General features: G+C 40.3%; 1 protein-coding gene across 3 annotated transcripts in view; it reads left to right on the forward strand.

Moving 5' to 3' along the window:
- The first annotated feature begins 71 nt into the window (after nucleotides 1-71).
- znf704 (zinc finger protein 704) overlaps nucleotides 72-22,176 on the forward strand; it is a 68,713-nt gene continuing 46,608 nt past the window's right edge. Inside the window, exons 1-2 of one of the 3 annotated variants that reach the window (XM_042507152.2) lie at nucleotides 72-1,552; nucleotides 8,746-8,933. In XM_042507152.2, coding sequence (XP_042363086.1) covers nucleotides 1,292-1,552; nucleotides 8,746-8,933 — 449 coding nt within the window. In that variant the 5' untranslated portion in view covers nucleotides 72-1,291. The remainder of the gene's footprint in view (nucleotides 1,553-8,745; nucleotides 8,934-22,176) is intronic. The other 2 variants (XM_042507151.2, XM_042507150.2) reach the window with 2 other exon arrangements.

Below are 22,176 nucleotides of genomic sequence, written 5' to 3' on the forward strand. Positions count from 1 at the left end.
TTGAAATGAAGAGCACAGTAAAAACAGCAAAATGACAGCTGGTTTATTGTTATTGTGGCATCAAATACAGTTGTCACAGTAGGTTACTTCTGGCAAGGATGACCTCAGCATTAGTGGTAAACTTGCATTTTGATTCATATTTGCCTGATATCGTCTAGGACTGGAAATCACCAGATGCCCCATGACATGATATTGTCATGATACTTAGGCTACATCATGACACATTATTGCAATTCTAAACGTTTTGCAATATCCCAAGAACTGCATTCACAAAAAGACCAGTGGAGTCAATACTTCCATTTTAGAGTCATATTGTAGTAATTTAGAAGTCCCATGGCACCTGGAAAGTTGGTTTCGTGACTTTAACAACAAAGTTTTAACATATAACATGCTTCTATGGTCAAAGTTTTCCTTTTCCTCGCCTAAATTCACCCTTTTCCCTTTTTTTCTCCTCCTGCCATACCCCTTCCCGCCTGCTTTCCTCTTCATCCTTGCGTCATTGTTTTGAATGGAGCATCCTCCCGGCTTGCATTACCCTCTGTCGGAGAAGGGGGGAGCGGCGAAGGCTTGTGGAGGCGTGTGCTGCACCGACCAATTGCAGCCCGCCCTGGCCGCCGGACCGCACATGTTTACAGGCAGCATTCCGCCGGTAGAGGCCCTGCTCGGTGGGAGCTGCGCGCGGACTGGAGTTAGCAGTAGCCGGAGCTGGAGTCACGTAATGGTCGTGTTTTCAATCGTTTTTAACGTGTGCGGAGAAGTAGCGGCATAAACAGTCGCGCGAAGTGAAATAATTCGACGTGTTTGCCCACAATCGTCGGTGTCCAACTCGTTAATTCACGGATAAATCGCCATTTTGTTAAATCGTGTATCAATGTCATTGCGGTTCCGGAAAGTAACGGTTAGTCCGTATTTTCCCGCCGCCCGCTCAGCTCGCAGGGAGCAGTGGGGAAAACAAACAGGTCGAACGGAGGAAGATTGGTAGCCGGTTAGATGTGGAGGTTGTTTTAGCGGCGAAGGAACCGTTGTCGTGTCGTCGGCTTTTGTCGGGTGCTGATTCAAAGTTACCCAGTTTTCGGTGCTTCTGAGTCCGTTGCATTAAGAACGCTGTTGGGAGTATTTGCCTTCCGAGTATGTTGCCGCTTTCTAACATTTTATCAGGGCTGTTGGAGCGCGTAGTCTACCCGCTGCGGTTTTGTGTTTTTCTCGACGTTGTTTACCGGTTATAATTCGACGTTTAATGATTTAAATTCACCGCTTCGCCGCCTCTGAATTCAGCGAGAGACTTTTAGACATGCATACGAGGCGTTTGGTGAAGCGGTCGATCCTCGGCAGCCGCGTTTATGCGCCGAGTCCGACGGGGGACGGTGCCCCGGTGACAGGAGTGGTCCAGGCTGTCAAGCAGGAAAACAGAGACGTTTCGGCCGTTGGAGCCCGGCGCAGCGTCTACACAGTGCTCATGCAAGACGGGAGCCTCAAGGAGTTTTCCGAGGAGGAGATAGCCGCCGGCTCCAACCACACTGCAGCTAAAGGACCGCTCAAGTCCAGCTTGAAGGTGTGTATGTGTGTGTGTAAAAGCGCCCCGGCCGGCAGGCAGCGCTTCACTGTTTTTGTTGTGCAGTGTTTTGCAGCGTTTAACCGCTTCCTGCACGGGGCGGATTTAACGGTGTCGCCGCCGCTGCTGCTGTCAAATTTAACCAGCAGGGACAAAATCAACACCATTCACAATGAAAATAATGCAAATTCATGTGCATATTGCATCAAATAACTGGCTGTCATGACATTTGGCGACACCAGATATATGGGACAAAGGGCTTGATAGGGCCTGCGCAATGTTTATGTGGGCTAGTGGGTGGGTAAGCCGAGGCAAACAAACACGCTCTGACTGCAGCGTTTCTGGACTGATGTAAAGAGCTTGTTTTTGCAAATTAAGATATAAATGACATATTATAAACACATTTCTTAAAATCGTGCATTTAATTGCACATAAGCTCTTAAACAGTGCATGATATTTTGGACATTTTCATTGACAGATGATGCAGCCTGTCACCCAGATGAATATTATATGGCTTTATTCTGCACAACAAGGCTATTACTACTTTACAACGGTTACAAATAGATAATGTGGGCTTCCTGTTACATTAGAGGCAGAATAGGAAGTTTCAATGATATCCAAATTTGTAGTCATGATGTGGGCCTAATTAGTAGTGACCTAATTGCTTTCATTTCCAACTTGTATGCTTTGGTGTCACATGGCCTCAGATACTGAGTGTGTGAGAAAGAGAACCCAATCCAGCTCTTGGATGAAAATACTGTTTGTGGCATCGAGGAAGTCTCTCTCTGTGTGTGTGTGTGTGTGTGTGTGTGTGTGTGTGTGTGTTTGTCTGTTGTGTCCTTTTTATAGTGAGGGAGTGACTGAGGAATGCATGTGGCCGAATAACGGCTTGTTTACAACTTGATTTGGATTTATTTTCATTGATGTGGTTTTGTGCATCCTTGCATTCGTGTGTGTGTGTGTGTTGTGCTTTGATATGTTATTGATAAAGTGACAGAGAGGCTGTAGTCCTAATTCTAATTTCCGTATCCAAGACGGAAATGTTCTGCCGCTGTTTGTTACCACATATGCTGGACTGCTCGCATTTCCTTGATGTAAATGTGAGCTATAGGGACGGTGCACATCTACAGATGCAGCAGCTGCACGCTGAAATGCGCCTGAATCTCAAATGAACTTGTAAATGCATGTTTGAAACTTTACTCAGACATGTCAAACCTTCACAAAGAGGGATGCGAAAGCTCATTATTGGGAGTTGACAGAGCTTTGGGTGATGGGAAATGCATTGTAAACTTGGGCTCTCTTGTTTTGCATTTGCACATGTGTGTATGCAGTGCTGCACTCACAAAAGCTGTTGCACAATACCGTTACAGTCACCGGTGCAGGCTGGAGTAGTGCAGCTGAGGCTGAGCGCGTCGCCCTGTCTGCACAATGGTCAAGTCTCTTTCAGCTCTCAATTCCCACTGAGGTCGAAAACAAGCCATGAAATGAGGAGGAGGGGTGTGCTGTGTGTGTGTGTGTATTCACATGTGTGTATTCACATCCGTGTTGCTGTGTGTGTACATTGATGTGCTTTTTCCCATATGTGTATTTGTATGTTAAATGAGTTAGAGCTGACTAATTTAAATTTTAGAGTGGGGGTTGTTTGTGAGGGCATGCCGCCCTGTTTGAGCAGCAGCTGTACAGCCAACAAAGCAGGCACCCCCAGGTTGGCAACGGGTGGCATTCTCCAAAGAATTTGGATGCCTGGCACATTGCCCGGTATGGCAAACGAATGCCCCCTGTTCTGAAGGGGGGGCAGGATGCCACTTGTTGACTTGTTGGTTTGTGCAAGTGTGTGTTGTGTGAGCAATTTTACACAGATCTCTCGCTGCTAACAAAGAGGCATTACTTGTTTTTGTTTTTTCGGGTGCCTTTGTTGTCCATGCTGTTGTTGTTTTGCGTTGATCGTACGCCATTGTGGGAGTCAATGAAACAAGCTTGTTGACAGGAGCTGAGTGACTCTTTGTTCTGAAGCGGTGATCCCAGGCAGGCAGGCCGGCGTCGGCTGTCCTTATTGGTTGGCTGAGCAGCATCAGCATGAAGCACAGCGGCCACGGGGTCAAGTCTGGAAGCTGTCTGTGATGATGCATGAGTAATCTTATAGGGTAAAGGAGGTGTATGTGTTTATTTATGTGGGGTGAGTGCTATGAACTTTCAAACACAGGTCAGACACATTTTTAATCCCATTTTCTCAATTTTGATATTTTGTGTGTCCTTCAAAAGTAGTTACATCTCTCATTGGCAAAAATACTCTTAAATGTATTCAGATATTAAAACTTCTATTACACCCAGTGAGTTGGTACTCAATGAAATAACCTAATTGTGATCTTTCTGAGCAGTATTTCAGAAAGAGTTGCAATTTTAACCACGATTCAGTTTCATCAAGGAACCACCAGACCTGTATATTGTATATTTTGAAAAGGTTGTTTGAATCAAGCATAATCACAAATTTATCTTGTTTTCATATTAAACCAATTAGATGGAATAATGCTTTTTTTTTAAGGTCCTGTAAGGGTTCCTTTAGTTAAAAAAGTTAACTTGAATGTGAATTAGTTATTTTTTATATATATATATATAAATCAATCAACTAATATTTAATAAGATATTACAATACCAAAATACCCGACATTGCTTATTAATATGGTATAATCATGTCTATGATTCATCAATTTCATGTAGTGTGGAGAACTTTCAGTATCAATTAGAGCTGGGCAATGTATTGACTCATTAATATTGTGATATGAGTCTCCAATTTTGGGTATTATAACATCTTAAGTGTTGTCTTTTCCTGGTCTTAAAGGCTGTATCACCAAAAAATTATGTAATTTTCTGGTCTTACCAGATTGTTCTAGCTTTGATTGTTCCTCTGTTATTTGCCTTACCCACTTAGTCATTATATCCATTTTACTGATGATTATTTAACCAGCATCTCATTGCGTAAATTTGTGAAAGCACCAATAGTAAACCCTACAATACTGTAGCAATATTGATATTGAGGTATTTGGTCAAAAATATTCTGATATTTGATTTTCCACATATCGCCCAGCCCTTGAGTCAGTGGGTTTTTTTTTAGCCAATGGCTACAGCTGAGGAAAAGTTGCTGGCAACAGTTGCTGCTATTTGAAAATTGCAATACTTCAAATGGCGATATGTAAACATTTGTTCAGCCCTACACTAAGTCAAATACTATGTAAAGCCGAGTTCAAGACCAAAGATTCGCGATGAGAGTAGTTGGGTCTTGCAACTATTTGCAACGTTCATATCTGCAAAGTTCTGCAACCTGCCAGTTTATACCAATGTGACTCGAAAAGACGCTGTATCCTCTTAATACTGACTGCCTGTACTTCTGTTCTAACTTTTGGCTTCTCAGCCTCTTTTGTAGCCGAATAGAATTTGTAGCGTCTTAAGATATGAATAAGAATAGTGATAATTTGATACTTGGTACAGTTGCATTTCTAGCAGTGATAAAATAGCAAAAACATTTTTAAAAAATGAGTCAAGAATTTGAAGCCGTCCATGGGCGCTTCAACCAAATACCCAGGGAGTGTATGCAAATTTATAAAGTAGACTTGAAATAGGAGATCTTCCCTCTTATTTCAATTTCTCCTGTCAATTCCCAGAGCAGCTCCATCATTTAGGGGAGTTGGTGTCATCTCTAATCAGCAGAGAAAACACTAATGGGAAAGGCTGATGATAACGCTGCACTTCTTGGTGACAGCTGAGCTACAGCCCATAGATACTGAAAAAAACACTCCCATATATGATCTACTACTCTAATCGACAAAAGCCAGAAGTTAGCGGATTGTGGTTGTTTTTACTCCAGTGGGAAAATAGACATTGCTGTTTCTCAGACAAATTGATGAGGTGATCCTCTTTCCTCTATCCAAAACAGCCAATTTGACCAGCTGATAGATTCTGACTGACCTGACCAGCAGACTTTGCTACAAGCTGGTTGGCTGTTGAAACAGGAAATGTGCCTCACGCTCTAAAACCAGCCACTGGCAACTGGACAAGCTGAGTCTTACACGACGCCATCGTCCGGCTTAAGTGGAGCTGATATGGGCTAAGTCACATTGTTGCAACTTCTCCCTGCAACTTTCTAGGACAGTTTTATTTGTCTTAAGTCAGAATTGGGCATCAGGAAGTCTAAATTTTGGCTATGTGAGCAATGTGTGGCATCATTGATTAATCATTAATATTTCTAATCCCGGTCACATGCACTCGATGTGCTCACACAAACACTTCCTCGCAACAAAGAACCCTATGAGCTAAAGACACATGGGATTCAATTTATGGTTGGTGTCAGCTTGCTTTATTATGACCTTTGACCCGAAAGGATTCAAGACTCTTTATGCTTGACAAACTGCCCAAAGCAAGTAGGTTATGATTTTCTGTGTGTGGGAGAGATAAAGACTGGGGCGATATGAGGGACACTCTGCATATTTGTTGTGCGCACACACATGCACGCACACACACACACACACACACACACACACCAGCTTTGACACATGTACCTCACATTTCACAACCAATTTGGCACGCTTCACAATTTCCTGGCTCCGTGAAATGCCATCATTCATAAGCCTGGCGAAAGGAAGGAATTGCCGTTGTTTTTATCCGAGAAGTACACTCGTCATACACACAACACCTAATCTTCCCTGAGCCGGTGTAATCCATCTTGTTGTTTTACTCAAGTCTGTGTTTTCACAGGGCGTTTTTGCGCACCACTGAGTGTTCGTGCGGCCGGCCTCTATCATGAGCGATACTCAATACTCATTTCTCCTTTTTTTTTTTGTTTTACCTCATTAATCTAAGTAAATTGTTCTTTCGGTGTTTGTGTGTGTGCATGTGTGTGTTAGTGATTGACTAGGGTGCCACTGCCTTTTCCACAGTCAACCCTAATCGTGTTACAGTGCTTTGAGATAATGATCACACACATACCCACACACACACACACACACACACACACACACACACACACACACACACACACACACACACACACACTGGCCTGCATGCATGTCATACTGCTGAACGCTTCATTGGCATGGGCAGCCGTGTGTGTCACTCTGGCTGTGTTTTGGCCTTTTCTCAGCGTGTTTCTAAGAGCCTGATGGCTTTAGTTACCTACAGTGATGAGTGTGTATGTGTGTTGGTGTATTGGTGTGTGCGTAGGTGCATGCAGGTATTCATGTGCAGAAGCATGCCATTCGTTGCTGTTGTGTAAGAGAAGAGATGATGTTGGGCTTCTTTTTTTTTTACATTGCTACAGGTGGGCGTTTTCACATGGGAGAAATGCTTTTATTTTGTGATTGTATGTCAGTGTGTAGTTTACGTCGGTAAGTGTGTGTGTGGTGTGAGAATATGTTTTGTGTAATATAGTTTTGCTGTATGGAGTACGTTTGTGTGTTTAGCATAAGGTTATTAAGCTCTGGTGTCCCCACTTTGACAGCTTTAATTTGAACTTCATTCCAATTTATTTCAATTAAATTCAGCTAGATATAACCAATCTGTAGTTTACAAACCAGCTTGATTGTAAGCTACTAAGTCCTGTATCTTATATTCCACGCCCTGTAGGTTACATTTAGCTCTGATACCAATGATCCATACAATGGCTAATAGTGGTAGGCTGTATTTGTGGTCAGTTGAGTTTTTTTGTTGATTTAAAATCCTCAAAATAAGAGGTTATATCTCTGCCTGATCAGTATTCAAGCTGTCAAACATGACACTTTAAAAGCACAATAATGTGCATAGTTGCGGTGGAACCAGCTTCAGTAGGCTACACACAACAACTCACCAGCACTGTCTTGTGACTCTTTGTAGATATGTCAGGTTAAGCTCAAATGGCAGGGAACACCACATGCACCTAAAATGGCAAGAATCAGAATTTCATTCAAAAGCAATACTCTTTATAATTTATTATCTTTAAAATATCAATCTGAATGTTTGTATTTCAAGTTTTGAAGTGTTTATGATTCTCCAAAATTGACGAGGAAGACAGATTTCTTTTCTTTAAGACATTTATGAAAATACGTAACACATTGTATGTTTAGATTTTGTGCTTCTCACTAAAATGCATTGTGTATATCCTGGAGTTCACATGTGTTAAATGGCAATTTCTTCTGTTTGCATGCAAATTTGAATTTTTAACATATTTTCACATATATTTAATTGTGATAGATTTTCTAATTGTCAATCATATTAACTGACAGGCTTGCAAAAATTCTGTTATAATCTTTTATGAACTGTAATTTAAACTTTTTAATTAAAACAATTTCTTTGTTGGCTCCACAAACTGTTAACCAAAAAAATTTTGTGAATCCAGTGGTATGTATTGCATTATGTGTATTGCAGCACGCAGGTAATCTTGTGTTACACAAAAAAACCCCCAAGGAACTCATTTGTAAAAGCATTGCTCCACAGGTGGTCAAAAATTGGAGTGGTAATATGACTGTATCGGCTGGATCAGCTTCGAAAGTTTTGCACGAACAAATTTTGAGCAAATGACTTCAGAGCCACTTTCAAGGCAGTTCTTGTGTTACAGATGCTTAGATTTGTATAGGAAAAAATGTGAATTTATTTTTGTCCACGAGAAGCCAATTTAGTAGAATTGTCAACAGTGTCTCGTGTTTTTTAAGTAGGAAAACCTCATATCTGACAAACGTCGACTGGAACTAAGAAAAGCAGCCTTGTTTTATAACTGACCACTGTGCATTTTTGATTTTATTCAATCTGTTTTGGAAAGGCTTTTTTTAAGCCCGAGAGGCTGGAAAATGTTTTAAACCATGTTGAACCACGTACTCCTTCATTTGAAAAGTAAACATGAAAAACTTCAAAATTTGGGTTACAAACTTTAAACAGCCAGAGCCTTGACCCCAACTTTATAGGTGGTGCAGTGTTGAAAAACGAAATAAATTGTTTCAATGCAATTAGCAATTTTCTGGGATATTTTGGTTGCTAATTTAAATGGATAGTAGTTATTAGTATTTGTCTTTTTACTTCCATGTTACTCACTCTGGCCCTTTACAAAAGAAGAGTTTTTTCTGTACCTCTCACAACATGCATAAACATTTCTCATGGCATATTCCAATATCGGCATCATTACTAACGTGTTTACATCGCACTGACTGGATCTTTTTTGCATCCCTCTTCAGCAGAGCTCCAGTAACGGAGCTTCAGAGAGCCATAAGGTGGAAGGCGGCTCCCTCAGCCCAGAGGCAGTGGAGGAGCAGCGGGTGGCGGACGGCAAGCGCGTTGGCCGGGACCCCGATACCAGATCAGTGTCCCTGCTTGAGCAGAAACGCAAAGTGGTCTCCTCCAGCATTGATGTCCCTCACGCCAGGTAGGACAGCGTTTGTGTTAGTGTATGTGCTTGTATGTATACAAGCATGCCGGCTCTTTGACAGTGAGAGTCTGATTCTTGTCTTTGAGGGCGTTTGGCTCGGGTTTCCACATGCAAAGTTCATTGAGAGTTTATGACATAGATATGTCATCTGATAAATAGGAGAGAGTTTAGTTTATATGGGCTGACATCCCATTTTTTTATGTGATCCTCGAAGCCATTTCATCAGACCACTGAATGCAATGTAATTTGACAGGGGTCCACTTTTATTCCATTACATATATATTTTATCATATGCCATCATACATGTCAAAGCTCACATTATGGTGTCTGTAAATTGGATTGACTGTATTGTTAATCCTGTACCAAAATGTCATCCCTGTCCTCGATATAGAAGTGTTTTGTGCAAAATTTCATTTTTGGAAGAATTGTTGTTGCCTTAACTTGCTGAAGCAATTATGGTTATGGTTATTTAAATGGCATGCCTCTGGTGGTTTCCCAAATTGTAAAAGTGGTGCAACACAGACTCAAGGCCATGAGAGTCAGCTAACGTGGTAAACTGCATCGTTACCCTTTTTGCATTTGTTTCCTGCTCCGTAGCAAAGGCAGGCAGACATACTGTGGCCTTATAGCCAAAATAGACATAAGAGGAAATATGCTTGAAATTTGTGTGGGAGAGCAGCTATCGCTTTCATAGCCCAATACAAATAAAAACGGTTATTATTTTATAATGCATGAGCTGTTCCCTCACACATTCACTCTCTTTGCACCATATACAAACAAATGTTATTTTAAAATGGTCAGCATAATCTGAAGCTGCCCGCAAAGGGGCAATTAAACATTAATAGGCAGCAGTTCATGGCAGTGAAGAGACATCTAATAAAGAAACAACACTCCCTTCACTATTTAATGTGAAACACTAATACCTTGTAAAGCACTGTGCTGTTATTGAACGTCACTCCACATTACTCATTCCCGTGTCGCTGGAAGAGTCCAATCGATGGCAACTTGCTGAAAAGTACAGTAAAAGTGGCCCGTCTGAGCAGCTTTATCACTGCATCCTGAGCCCTGCTTTAAATTTAATAGTTATTTGCTGATGAATCATTGATCAGGTTCTCTCTTGTTGCCCATTAAGAGGAAGAATCTCTTTTTAAATGGAATCTATCACATGGATTAGACAGAAGTTTTACACCAGTCCCACTCTAATTACCTCCCTGCATGGGGATTGCCATAATATTGATATTTATATGGTTATTGTGGAATGGCTTATTGATCATCTCACTGCCCTTGCACAAGTTCAGCTTGTTGCCTCGGCTCAGGGACGATCACTTTATAAAGCAAGTACCTGTGTATCCCACTAATGAGACCACCTGACAACAAGAAAGCCAGGGGGACTGTCTTATAAATCAGATTAGATTTTGCCTCAACATACAGAAATCCTCATTAACACATCCTTTAAAGAGCTTCACATATTTCTACTTATTACTGTGGGCAGACACACAGCATTTCAGTAACACACCCAAGTTGTCTCTCTTGCCAAAATTCCAGCAGCAGTGTGCCAGAGTGTGTTGTGGTTTTTTTTTGTTTTGCCTGTCCAGGCATCAGTGAAGCATTGCTAGTGTGAGAATTGCCAGCCAAACCCCTCATATGAGTCGAAACAACCAGAGGCGAAGGTTCGATATGCCTTTGGGTGATTATCTTTTGTCTACATTAAGCACCACCATGGTATTCAAAGCTGTGTATTTATAGTTTTTTATTGTGGTTCTGTAGTGCACTCTGCCAGCACAAGCTGAGCTTTCTCTCACTCTACCTCCACCTGAGGAATTTATTCAGTCATCTCCTGCCCTGTAAGAAAGAAGAAAAGTAGGCATGTGAAGGCTTTGTGCAGAGAGGAGGCCTTTGAAACAATCAACACATACAGTAATACACATGGGGACATAAAGGGGTTTGGAAGTCCCCCGACACAAAATTTAAGCAGCAAGCACTTAATTTCCTTCATTCCCCTCCTATTAACACCTATTTTAGTGTGAATGTAGCCTTTCAAAATGGGATTCTTCCAGATTTCTGTAGAAATTAGGAATTACTTAACTTTGATGACATCTTTAAGGCTTTGAAATATCCTTACAGTCAAAGTTCAGCCTGTTCATCTCTCCTTAACGTCAGCGGCTTTTTTATGTGCTAATGGAAAGTCCGATTTCGAGCCAACAGCACAGACTTGACATCTAATTATTTTTTGTAGCACTTCAAAGCCTGGTACTTAAAATCCAACCATCTATTGTGCTTGTCAAGCACTAAATCAAAGCAACTGCAACACCCAGACTTCAAAAAAATCAATTTCAGTTCAATTTATTAAGTGTCTTCACATGATCGAGAACACAGAAAGTTCATTCTTGCCACATTTTAAGAGCAGGTATGACCCTGGGCTCTTTTCTCAGATATCCCTGTAGTGACCTCCTCAGTGCACGGCACTATTATTGCTTTAAGATTAAGATCCATGGTTCTCATCCTTCGCACACCTGCGACCGATTTTCATCCCTGCTCTGGCACCAGCAATGGTGTCGCCAGCGACCACAAAGTAACATTTATCCGTAATGGAGACAGGGAGTAGAAAGGGGAGGGAGTGGGCTTGGGGGGCATGGTGGAAAGGGGACGGGGGAGTAACAAGGTAAAAGAGTGAAGGGAAATGTACGTGTGTGGAGAGGAGGACAGGAGGGTAAAGGAGATGGAGAGAGCATGTGCATGAGTGTGTAGCTGTGAGGATAACAGTGAGAGAGAGAGAGTGCCTGGGGTTTTTTTTTCTGAGCTAACTCTCCAGAGAAGTCTGACCTTGAGGTTGTTAATTGCACTCTCAAAAGTTCCCTCTCTGCTGGTGATTTACCAAGAAAATGTCTGGCTTCTTTGATGGCTCTCCAGGTCCCTTGCAACCCAGATACAATAGGTTTCCCTCCTCACTGGGAGTCACTGAAGTATCGTCTGCAATCATTGGAAAAATCGAGGAAAAATGACAATGTGCCATATAGACCTAGTTAGACCTCGGGGGTTCTATGTAGCTACATTTTATGATTCTGTCAGCCGGTCCAGCTCTCCTCACTTTATCGAGTAACCTCCCTTATCGTATTTGTTTACAGGACATTTACGTCTTGCATTTCATCACATCTTTGTGTCCAGGATCAATATGTGTCATGTCATGATTGACCTATTTTCTGCACGCCCTAACTCCCAAAAGCCCAAAGAAATGGTTTGCTTTCTGAAATGTTTTTAAACGTGCTGTGTCTTGAAATACAGAGGCAGCAATTGCTTTTGGTGGCAGATTTCTGATTTAGTTTGTGCAGTTTTTATTGTCTGATTCTCTCTTTTCCGACATCTCTACACAGTGTCAGATTGTGGTTTGAGCCAGCTGCCGGACCTTTCTCCTTCCTGTAAGGGCTTATGTTTTCTCTATGCAGGAAACAGTCAATTGTAACAAGAGCTGGCGGGGGCAGACCAGTGGAAACGAATGGCTTGGCTTTTGACAAATAGCATTCTGGAGACTAATTGCTGGCAACGGGAAGTGAAGTATAACCTTAGTTGAAGGGGAAATCAAGAGAGTGCTCTGCTTATTATTGCAAAACCCAAAACAACAGATCAGAGGGTTCAGATCTTCTCCTTGACAGACCGCCAGCAGTCAGCAGTCCTTTTCTAGCATGAAGCGTGGTTTCTGAAAATAACTGGACCCCTTGTTGATCCTCTATGATGTTGTAATTTCTTCCTCAAGTCCAACAAATGACCACATTTAATCTGATTTATGGTAACGGATGACCATTCCACCGAGTCGTAAATTAAACTGATGGGGCTGACTTTAAAACCCAATTCAATGCCAAAACAACACTGTTTGTTATTGTTGATCAATTTTATTGTTGATCAGCGTGGTTGCAGATCGCCCAGTTCACTGTGCTGAGCCAACCATGTGTTCCACACTCTGAGCCTGGTACATCAGCCAACTCAGACGTGGAACAGGCCCAAATACTCTCCATCCTGAGCAGAAAGAGGCCCAAAGGGACTGTTAAATTATCGTTTGTCTTTTGATAAAGCGGCACAGCTTCATAATCCACTTGTTTTCCCCCTGCTTGTTGTTTTGTTTGTCCTTGTGGTGGTTTCTTACCTTTTTGGAACACTGTCACAGATATTACTCCTTTTGCACAATGTGTTTGTGTTTGTGGCAATAGGGGGGAGTCAGAGTTTCGAAATGAGAGAAAGGAGGGGAGGGTGGGGCGTGTGCATGAGAGCAGTGTGGATTCTCCAGAGAGTGAGTGACAGAGAGAGAGAGAGAGTGAGGGAAAGAGTGAGAGAGATGCTCAGCGTTTGCCAAAGAAAACAGTTTTCCTTGTTTGGATGCCAGTGGAGTTCAGAAACCATGCGATTACCATCTGAAAAGACAGCTCTCATGATCTCGCCTTTTTTCTTTCTCCCTCTCATTCACTGTCTCACGCTCCCATACTCAGTGTACTAATATCTGATTGAAAACTGAGGTTTTTCCAGCAGCAGTTTACTTGACCAAACCAAGTGTGTTGAGTCAAATATTCTGTTCACCTCCATCAGATCGGCCTAACGACACACAGCTAAAAATATCAAACAGAAATGCGCTTGTATTTATATAAAGAGGACATTGCTCAACATGTGTAATAGAGGGTTCTTGTTTTTTGAGTTACTGTAATGGTTCCCAAAATTCTGAACGTTGTGGGATTTGTCAGTGGCAACTTTAGCAGGCAGTTTTGTGTGTTAGATTGATTTTGATGCATTCTTACAAGAAAATGGCAATCAAATGGTTTTTAAACAAATGGAAACACCACATGTGGTTGCAGTGTGTGCAGGCTTTCTTGCAGAACTTTTCTTCATTTTTACTGTTTTAATAAGGCCTTCCAATACACTGTTGTGTGCAAAACCTGGATAGTGACCAGGAATACTTTTTTCCTTAAAAGCAAAGCACAAGCACTTTGCAAGGTGGTAAATAAAGTCAGGGGTTTGCATAAAGGCTAGAAACTACATCAATAAAGATGGGTCTCAAAGGAATACCGACAAAATGAGCATTTGTACATAAATTAGTCATGACATGTTATCTTCAAGTCATAAGGAAAACTTATATCTCTCAGACAATTTGTGCAATATAGTTCAAGTCTCATTTATCCAGTTGTATGCTCAGTACTTTGCAAACACATGCATGTTCCTATTTAAAACTGAAATGAAAGTTGGAGTTATCTATGCTCTTTTCAAAGCTAGACTCCAATTATAAGGCTTTTCTAGTGTTTAGTGGTTGGGAAGTACTGAGCATATGACAGGAAAAAAAATGTCTTATAGAATACACTGCATGAGTTGTGGTAGAGCTTGGAAACAAATGTTTTGATAAGGTTTTGCTTTTGTTTAGTGAGGTCCCAAATCAGTCACTAAATTGATAAGTTTGCAGTTTTCTAATTGTTAACTGGCATATTGTTGACATTATAGTGCTGCTCATATTCTGAGTATGTTTGTTGTTTATTTCGTTATTTTTTTCGTTTTTCGTTATATTTTTTATTTATGAATCAAACTAGGAAGGCTTTTAAACCGACATGTCCATTTTGGGAAAATAACGTTTTTGAATCAAAATTTAATTGATGGGTTAAGTATTACTTTAAATTCCTTCAACCTTGTTAAGAAAAGCGCAATTTAAATAAAGTTTATAATGATATTATTATCAAGAAGTAGAGCTACAGTGATTAATCAATTAGTTGACAGCTATAATATTAAGGAGGTGATATGATATTAATCGCTCACTAATTTGATAGTTCCTTACTCAGTTTGAGAATATTTTAAGAAAAAGTAGTTATCAACGTTTAAGCAATTAACTTAAAGTAATTAGGTAGTCCGCTCACAGTGTTCATTTTGGGTCTTTTCATACATGAGAGCATACAGAAAACCATTTAAAACTATGATAACTATGGTTAGGCTGATGCTGTGTGCATATTGAAATCATGACTTTCTCAGTGAAAAACATAGTTGAAGTTTATGGCTGCTGGTGATGGAGACAGAAAATGAATGTGCACAGGGAAGCACCCGCGGATTGATAATGCCCAGTCATGTGATGAAACAGCTGCACTGTGTTTTGTAACATCACAAAAATTCACTCAATAGAGAAGTTGTCCCTTTCTTTACTTTATATTAGGGTAATAAATATGCACATGTCAACCAGATGGTTATTTCCCTGGAAATAGAGAAGAAGAAAAAAGCAGTCATAATAATAATGTCTGCTTATAGTAATCAGTTTGACTCTGACTTGATCCCTGTAAGAGGCTTCCTCTGTATTTCTTGGTTTCTTTACTCTAAGACAATTTATATAGAGCAAATAACTAGTCTATTAATTGAGAAAAGAATCAACAAATCATCTACACTAAAATAATCATCAGTTGCAGCCTTATTAAGAAGGGATATAAATGAATGTACAGATTCAGCCAGCATGAGCTCATCACAACAGGTTGTTTCCTTGTCTTGAAGCCCTTGTGGGAAAAGCTTGATGTTCTTTTTAATCTTGGTTTTGGGAACAGCATGTATAGAGCGACCCGGTGTCCTGAGCCAGGCTCATATGAGCTTTAAATATCTGTGATCATATCATGGTACCAGGTGCATTCTTGTTTTATAAATGGATTAGGAAAATCTTAAAATCAGTTCTGAGAGTATCGGGTAACCAGTGCAAACACGCTAAAATGAGACTGATATGATCTCATTTCAGTTACACATCATGTGCACTGTTGTAATATCCATTCTCTAACCTCCCACTTACCATCTTTAGTGTTTCAGTGTAATACAGATCAGAATATTGGGACAAAATGAGATTTTGAGATGCACAGGGAAAAAAACGGATTAGACAAAAGCACCTTGTGTGCCATACAGTGTCACTGCGATTTTTGAGCATGAAGAATTTTCTTGAGGGAGAACCTTATTAAACACTGGGCATTGTGAATTTAAATATCATACCAGTTTTTATTTGCTCTTTCTGTCTCTACTTGCTATGTTTAACAGGATTTATGGAAGTTTGCTTTGTTCAATAATTGGTAACCACCTCAATTCATAGTACTGAACCTCTAATCTCAGATACAATTGTTAAGTATTCTTGGATGCACCCCACCCCGCTGTTAAACTCAGCTTTAGATTTATCGCACATAGACTAATCAAAGACAAAGCCCTCACTCTTTGTCAAAATCCACGGCACACTGGTGAGAGCAGCGGCGAGTTGGTCTGCGCCGGCTCATTCGACAGGTTTCTGGCTCCTGAGAAAACGACCACCTGTGATGCCGCAGGAACGGAATTGTGAGTTTACATTTATATGCAAATTGGCTCTTTAATTAAGCGTGCTGAATATCAGTGAGTGTGAGTGGGGGAATGGTTAGCCATGGATTAGTAAACACTCGGCCTAAATTCACTGCGATCTCTTGCCAAAGCGCCGGACCGTGGCGAGCGTGTGTAGGCAATGTGCGTGTTGTGATCTCAATCCAGGATTTACATTCACTTTAACAGCAAAGAACTTCAGAGCTACTTTGTTCATTGGTTGTTCATCTGGCATGCTAATTACATCATCAGCTACTGAGAATAGAAAGATTTTTGAAATTGGAGGTTAACTGCATGAAGTTTAAATGAAATCCAAAAAGTTTACATTCATATTTGACACCCTAGTCTTTATACCGATTTGTTGATAGCAGTGGAATAGACTCATCATGTACAATATTCATTTTGAAGCCTTCAGTGAAAATCCATTTGCAGTTATTGATGTCGTAAATAAACATAACGCTGCTTCTTAGGACTTGAAATGTTTTTTTTTTTTTGCTGCCAAAGGAGCATCACAAAATGTGTCAGCCTGACAGCACCAATGGCATGAATCAACAGATGAATCAATCTAAAGCCAATGTCACTGATATGTTCATTTGTCCTTTGTCGATGTCGTTGTTTCTAGAACGTAGTTTTGTGTTCAGTTATTCCCTGCCTGCTATCTATAATACATAGTTCAGGGCCTCAAAGCCGATGTTTATGTGACAGTTGGCTCCGTGGGCCCTCTGCTGCTTCGGACCAATCTATAGTCCCCGGCTTTAATGGACTGATGGCTCAGAGTGCTACCAGGAAAAAAAAGCTCTAATTGATTCTATCGACAGACATGCATTATGGTCATCTACGGTATATACAAGGTTGTACTAATTGACGGCATTGTCAAGTGTCACACTTCGCATCCAAACAGAAGCACTAATGAGGTGAAATTAGCAAACAGGACATCCATTCTCTTAAGTATGAAGTGATAATTTTATCTGAACTGGGCAGTTTAATCAATACCGTGTAAAAGTGAAGTGCTAAAATGATGTAGAAATGTTTACAGATATTTCAGAATTAAATGTATAAGATTCTGCCTGTTATTAAACAGTCTGTGTGTTGAACTGGGAAGTTCAGCATCTGTGCTTGTGTGTAGGGCTGTAATCAACCCAAAGAAAATCACTGAAACCTTCTCTCTAAATAAATGACTGGTCTCTAGATTAACTAAATCAGTCACAGTGCACTAATTACTCTACTTTGTAGCATTTTGTGTCCACCAAAGTGTTTTTTTGTTTTGGTTTGTTTTCTGGGGCTAGCGTATTATTTGAATTCTTTTTAATGGGAGCACCACATATTTATACTAAACTACAAATGACCTGACAGTGTGAACAGGTGCTGAACATCTATTCTGGTATTAGCGCTGCATGTTTGTTTTTGTGTTTTTTTTAGTGGTCGCTGATAAATGAAAAATGCTCAACTTTGGGTAAGACGCATGACTCCTCAGTGTCACTTTTTACCCAGCTGTCCAATCACAGTGGAAGAGGGGTGCGATAAATACCACAAAGACCGACCGTCAACAACAACAACAATAGAAGAGAAATGCTGGCCACAAAGACAGGCGGTCCATCTTCTCTCTGTATGTGTTTCAGCTTTCTCTTTACCCAGAGCAAGGCTCAGAGCAAGTCGTCGACATTTTAACTTGCACAAATATTCCATATCGTTGCAACCAGACACAACCGAAGTGCTTTTCACCTGAGAAAAGAAACCCTTTGGTGGACACACAGCTTTATGAAAGTTGCACAAGCGATCGTCCAACGAATTAAAATTTAGTCATACAAGAGAATATTGACAAATCAACCAACCAACCGACCATAAGGTGCAGCTCTTCTCGGCTGGCTCTAACATACAGAATGACGACATGTACTGTTGTTTGTGTAACACATGCAAATGTTAGAACATGATGATATTGTTTAGTCACTTTATTTATGTTCTGACAGAACTGTCATATATTTTTGTTTGTCAGTTAACTTATTCTCCCATACGACAGTAGTAAATTCGCTATCATTGTTTATTAAAGAGAAGTTTCCAAGCAGTATTTCTATTGGGTTTTTTTGGCTGTCATTTGTTTTACCTAATGGGGGAAAAAAATCTGTTTTTTTATTTTCTTTTAGGAGCTTTATTCTTTGTTCTTATTCTAACAACAAAGGTGCTCATAAAAAACATAAATCTTGAGTTTGTGACGTACACTATAGGGATTTGAAGTTGATTAATTGTGTACCTCCTGCCATAATTTAGTATTAATATTGCTGTACTGACCCTGGCAAAGTTTTGGTTTGGGGCAAAGACATTGTGACACAACGGGGGGGCGGGGGGGTTCCATGCTTCTCAAGTGTAACCTATTAAAAACAAACCCAGCCCTGCAGAACAACCTCCTCCCCACATTATTTCTAATTATGGCCATCAATTTTGAAGCTCCATTGACCTGTCTGCTTTGAATTATTGATATCTGTCAGGCTGACAGGCTTTATTAATTAAAATGGAGATGTACTAATTAAGAGCACGGCATGACGGTGTCATAATTGTAGCCCCGTTTTTAATTTGAGTGACGCTCATCAATTTTATCACGGTTTAGCAGAGTGGGCGCGGCGAGACTGAGGGGTGGGCGAAGGTACGGTAGAGGTGCCCTCATGTGACGTGTGTGTTTTAGTATACGTGTGCCAGCCATTGTGTGAAACCACTCCAATTTGCCACATTTCAGATTGTCAGCACCGCCTGCCTCGAAGACCAGATGTAATAAGACTTCCTTTGTTTGTTTATGACAGTTTGCATGAGAACATTAATTGTTCTTTGTCATGATCCAAGGAGTTAAGTGAAAATTAAATTCAAAGGATGGAGGCCATTCAACAACAGAACATATCAGTTCCTCCCATGAGCTCCTCGCCACAGATTTGTAACGTAGGGCTATTTAAATGTGCCTTTAATCGAATGAGGCACTGGATATTTTTCCAAGGAAGTGATCTCAAAGGCAGTTTTGTGTGTTTCAGTAACTTGCAACAGTCTCATGCAGACACACGTTTCAAAAGGGAACTATGTGACTCCTCCCAAAGGGTCCCCCAGATGAGAGTCTGTCCGAGGGACTTGGAATGAAACATGGAAAAACACTGTGAAGCTCTGTGACTGTCAGATGGTTTCGTATGTCTTGTATTGTGAGTGTATGGTCATTTATTGTAACCTATATGAATTTACAGGGACATTAACTCACATGTGTTATGGCTGTAATTTATATCAGCTCTGCTGTATTACTCAGTGGCAGTCTCTCTCTTTCTCACGTGCCAAGATCCTGCATGAATCATATCAGGTCAGAACACAGGTGTCCGTCTCTGCTTTCCCTACAAATCTCAAGAAATGCTTTGACCACCTTAAGCCCTGTCAACAGTATGGGCAGCACTACTGTAATTACAGTGGAGTCACTGATAATAAAAGGACACCAACTACCTGCCAATTAGCAGTTTGGAAGGGCAGAATATAATGGGGCCCTGCAGTGGAAATGACCTTGAATCCTCAAACTGCCCTCAGTGTTATCAAAAAAAACCCAAGCTGAATGCATACAAGTAAACTGTGGTCAGGATCTGAGTCATGGTGTAAACGATTTAACGGTAGTCTATCAAGGCACATTCCTGAAGAAGTTACAGTCAAAAGTAGAGGTCGAGTTTATCCGTTTGGCCGATTAATTAACGCAGGTGAGTCCGCTCACAAACAATCGTTATTAGTGTAACTTGCCTCCGTTAGTGTCAGATGGCTGCGCAGCCTCCACCAGTCACAGAGTCTGTGACGGAGTAAATGTTGCCACTTCCTGTCTTGTTTTTTATGTCTTATGAATCAATGAGGAGGTATTTTGAAAATACAAAATGACTCAACTTTAAAGTATCCTCTTTCATTTTACATTTGATTTTTTTTATTTAGATTTTTTTAACCAATGACATGAATGAAATAAATTCATGAATGACAATAAAATTCTCAGAAGTACTGAAATCAAATACAAGTAACAAAAATATAGTCCATCTCTGGTCACTGTTATGAATTGACTCCATGCACCATTTAAGTTTATGTCATTGTGTGACTGAGAGTCTCAGGTTGACTTTGAGGGAAAATAATGGTGAGAAAAACAAAGTCATACCCATAATGCACCTAGTTTTTGTTACGGTTAGTTTGATATTCAGCTCCAGATTTATATGTTTATTAAATTTTTTTGCCATTTTTTTTAATTTGTGGACTAAACCGTGCCTTCATATGATCCGAACTAATGTGTTGAATGATGCCTGAGCTACTGTTAATTCCCAGATGTGATATGAATCCACCTTCTGGACTAACAGATGTATAAAAGATATTTACACCACGGGAGAGGCTATAATGTGTTTAGCGTGTTGGCATGTAATTTCATCTCGGAGAGAGAAAGAATTATCATTTTGTGATGGTGCGTCATGCATCAAAGGACCTTTGAGTTTTGATGTACTTGATTTATTCTTTTTTTTTTTTCCAGAATCATGTCTAATGACACGAATAAGTCTACAAAAAAGCTATTTGACATTCAGCATCTCAACAGTTGGCATCCTTTGAATTCTGCTCCATGCTGTTGAGTCCAACACACAGTTAAATAAGCCAAACATTTAGTGAAAACTATTCCACAGATGTCTTCCTCAACAAAAAGGCCTTATGTTGAGAGGAGGGAGCGATAAAGTTAATTGAAAGTTAGCCATTTGTTAGTCTGACATCTAACAGCCATCTGCTGGGGCCGATCTACATAAATTGTTGCTGAACAGGACAACAGTCAAATATCCTTTTACTTCATAATCCAATAAGGGGGCTCAGTGGTCTTTGGTGTCTCCAGTAAGATCTAAAGCTGCGAGTAGGCAGCAGACCAGAACTGTAAATAAGACACCAAGCACTTTCCAAAAGAAAATTTAAAAGGTAATCCATCATGTGTTGGGTTTCCAGCTCACGCACCTGGCCACAATGCATGCAGTAAGAAGAAACAGACATGGCAGCTCTTTCCCATCTTATTTTTTCTTGAATTTGTGCTGTGAATGGGTTGACTGGGGTTGTATTGAAGTAGCTTAACATTTGGAAAAATGAAATCGATACTCCTTTCATCCTTTATTTGTCCAGCTGCCTGTTGGCTATACAATATTATCACAATACTTTCAGTCACGTTACAATATTATTGTGATTTTAAATGGCCACCTTGGGGGTTGAATGCTTGCACTCAAATAGTCGTGTAAGATAAAACTATGCAGAGAGTCCTGCGTTTTGATGTCAGGTGTTGTATGCCTGACTGTCTATCAGAGCAGAGGGGGCTTCACAGGAACGCATGTTCGCCTTAACAGTGCGTTTACTACAAAACACTCCTAGCTCAGCAGCACTGTTTATCGTACAGGACATCGACTATTTGTCTAAACAATTACTTAACACCATTCTGCAAAAAAGAGGGTGATTGTGAGAAAGAGTTAAAAGTCTGATGTAGAGGTTTAAGATCATTAATATTAAGAGTACGACATGTTTACAAAGCCTTGAAAATTTACATTTATGTTTGTTTGAAGTTATTTTTGAGATCAAGACTTCTTGAGTCATATTCAGACTTGAATTTACATATCAATTAACATAATAAAATGAATTTGCTCTACCTCATGATTTCATCAATGATGTGTACTGAAACTATTAAACCCAGTTGACAAAAAAAAGGTGATTTATTATTTTGGCCAGTGAAAAATAAGCCTGGCTCTTGAGTCAAAAAGTTGATTTCAGACACTGACTGAGTATTGCTTTAACGTATATTGCAATGTTTTTTTGCGATTTATTTCTTTTTGTCAACTGGAAAATATGTTATCAAAGGAAAACTTTGTCAGCATCTGCTTTATTTTACATGTCAAAGTCTTCAGTC

The sequence above is a fragment of the Plectropomus leopardus genome, chromosome 17, assembly GCF_026936395.1.
Source record: "Plectropomus leopardus strain MGB_pleo_1.0 chromosome 17, ASM2693639v1, whole genome shotgun sequence".
Classification (NCBI taxonomy): Eukaryota; Metazoa; Chordata; class Actinopteri; order Perciformes; family Serranidae; genus Plectropomus; species Plectropomus leopardus.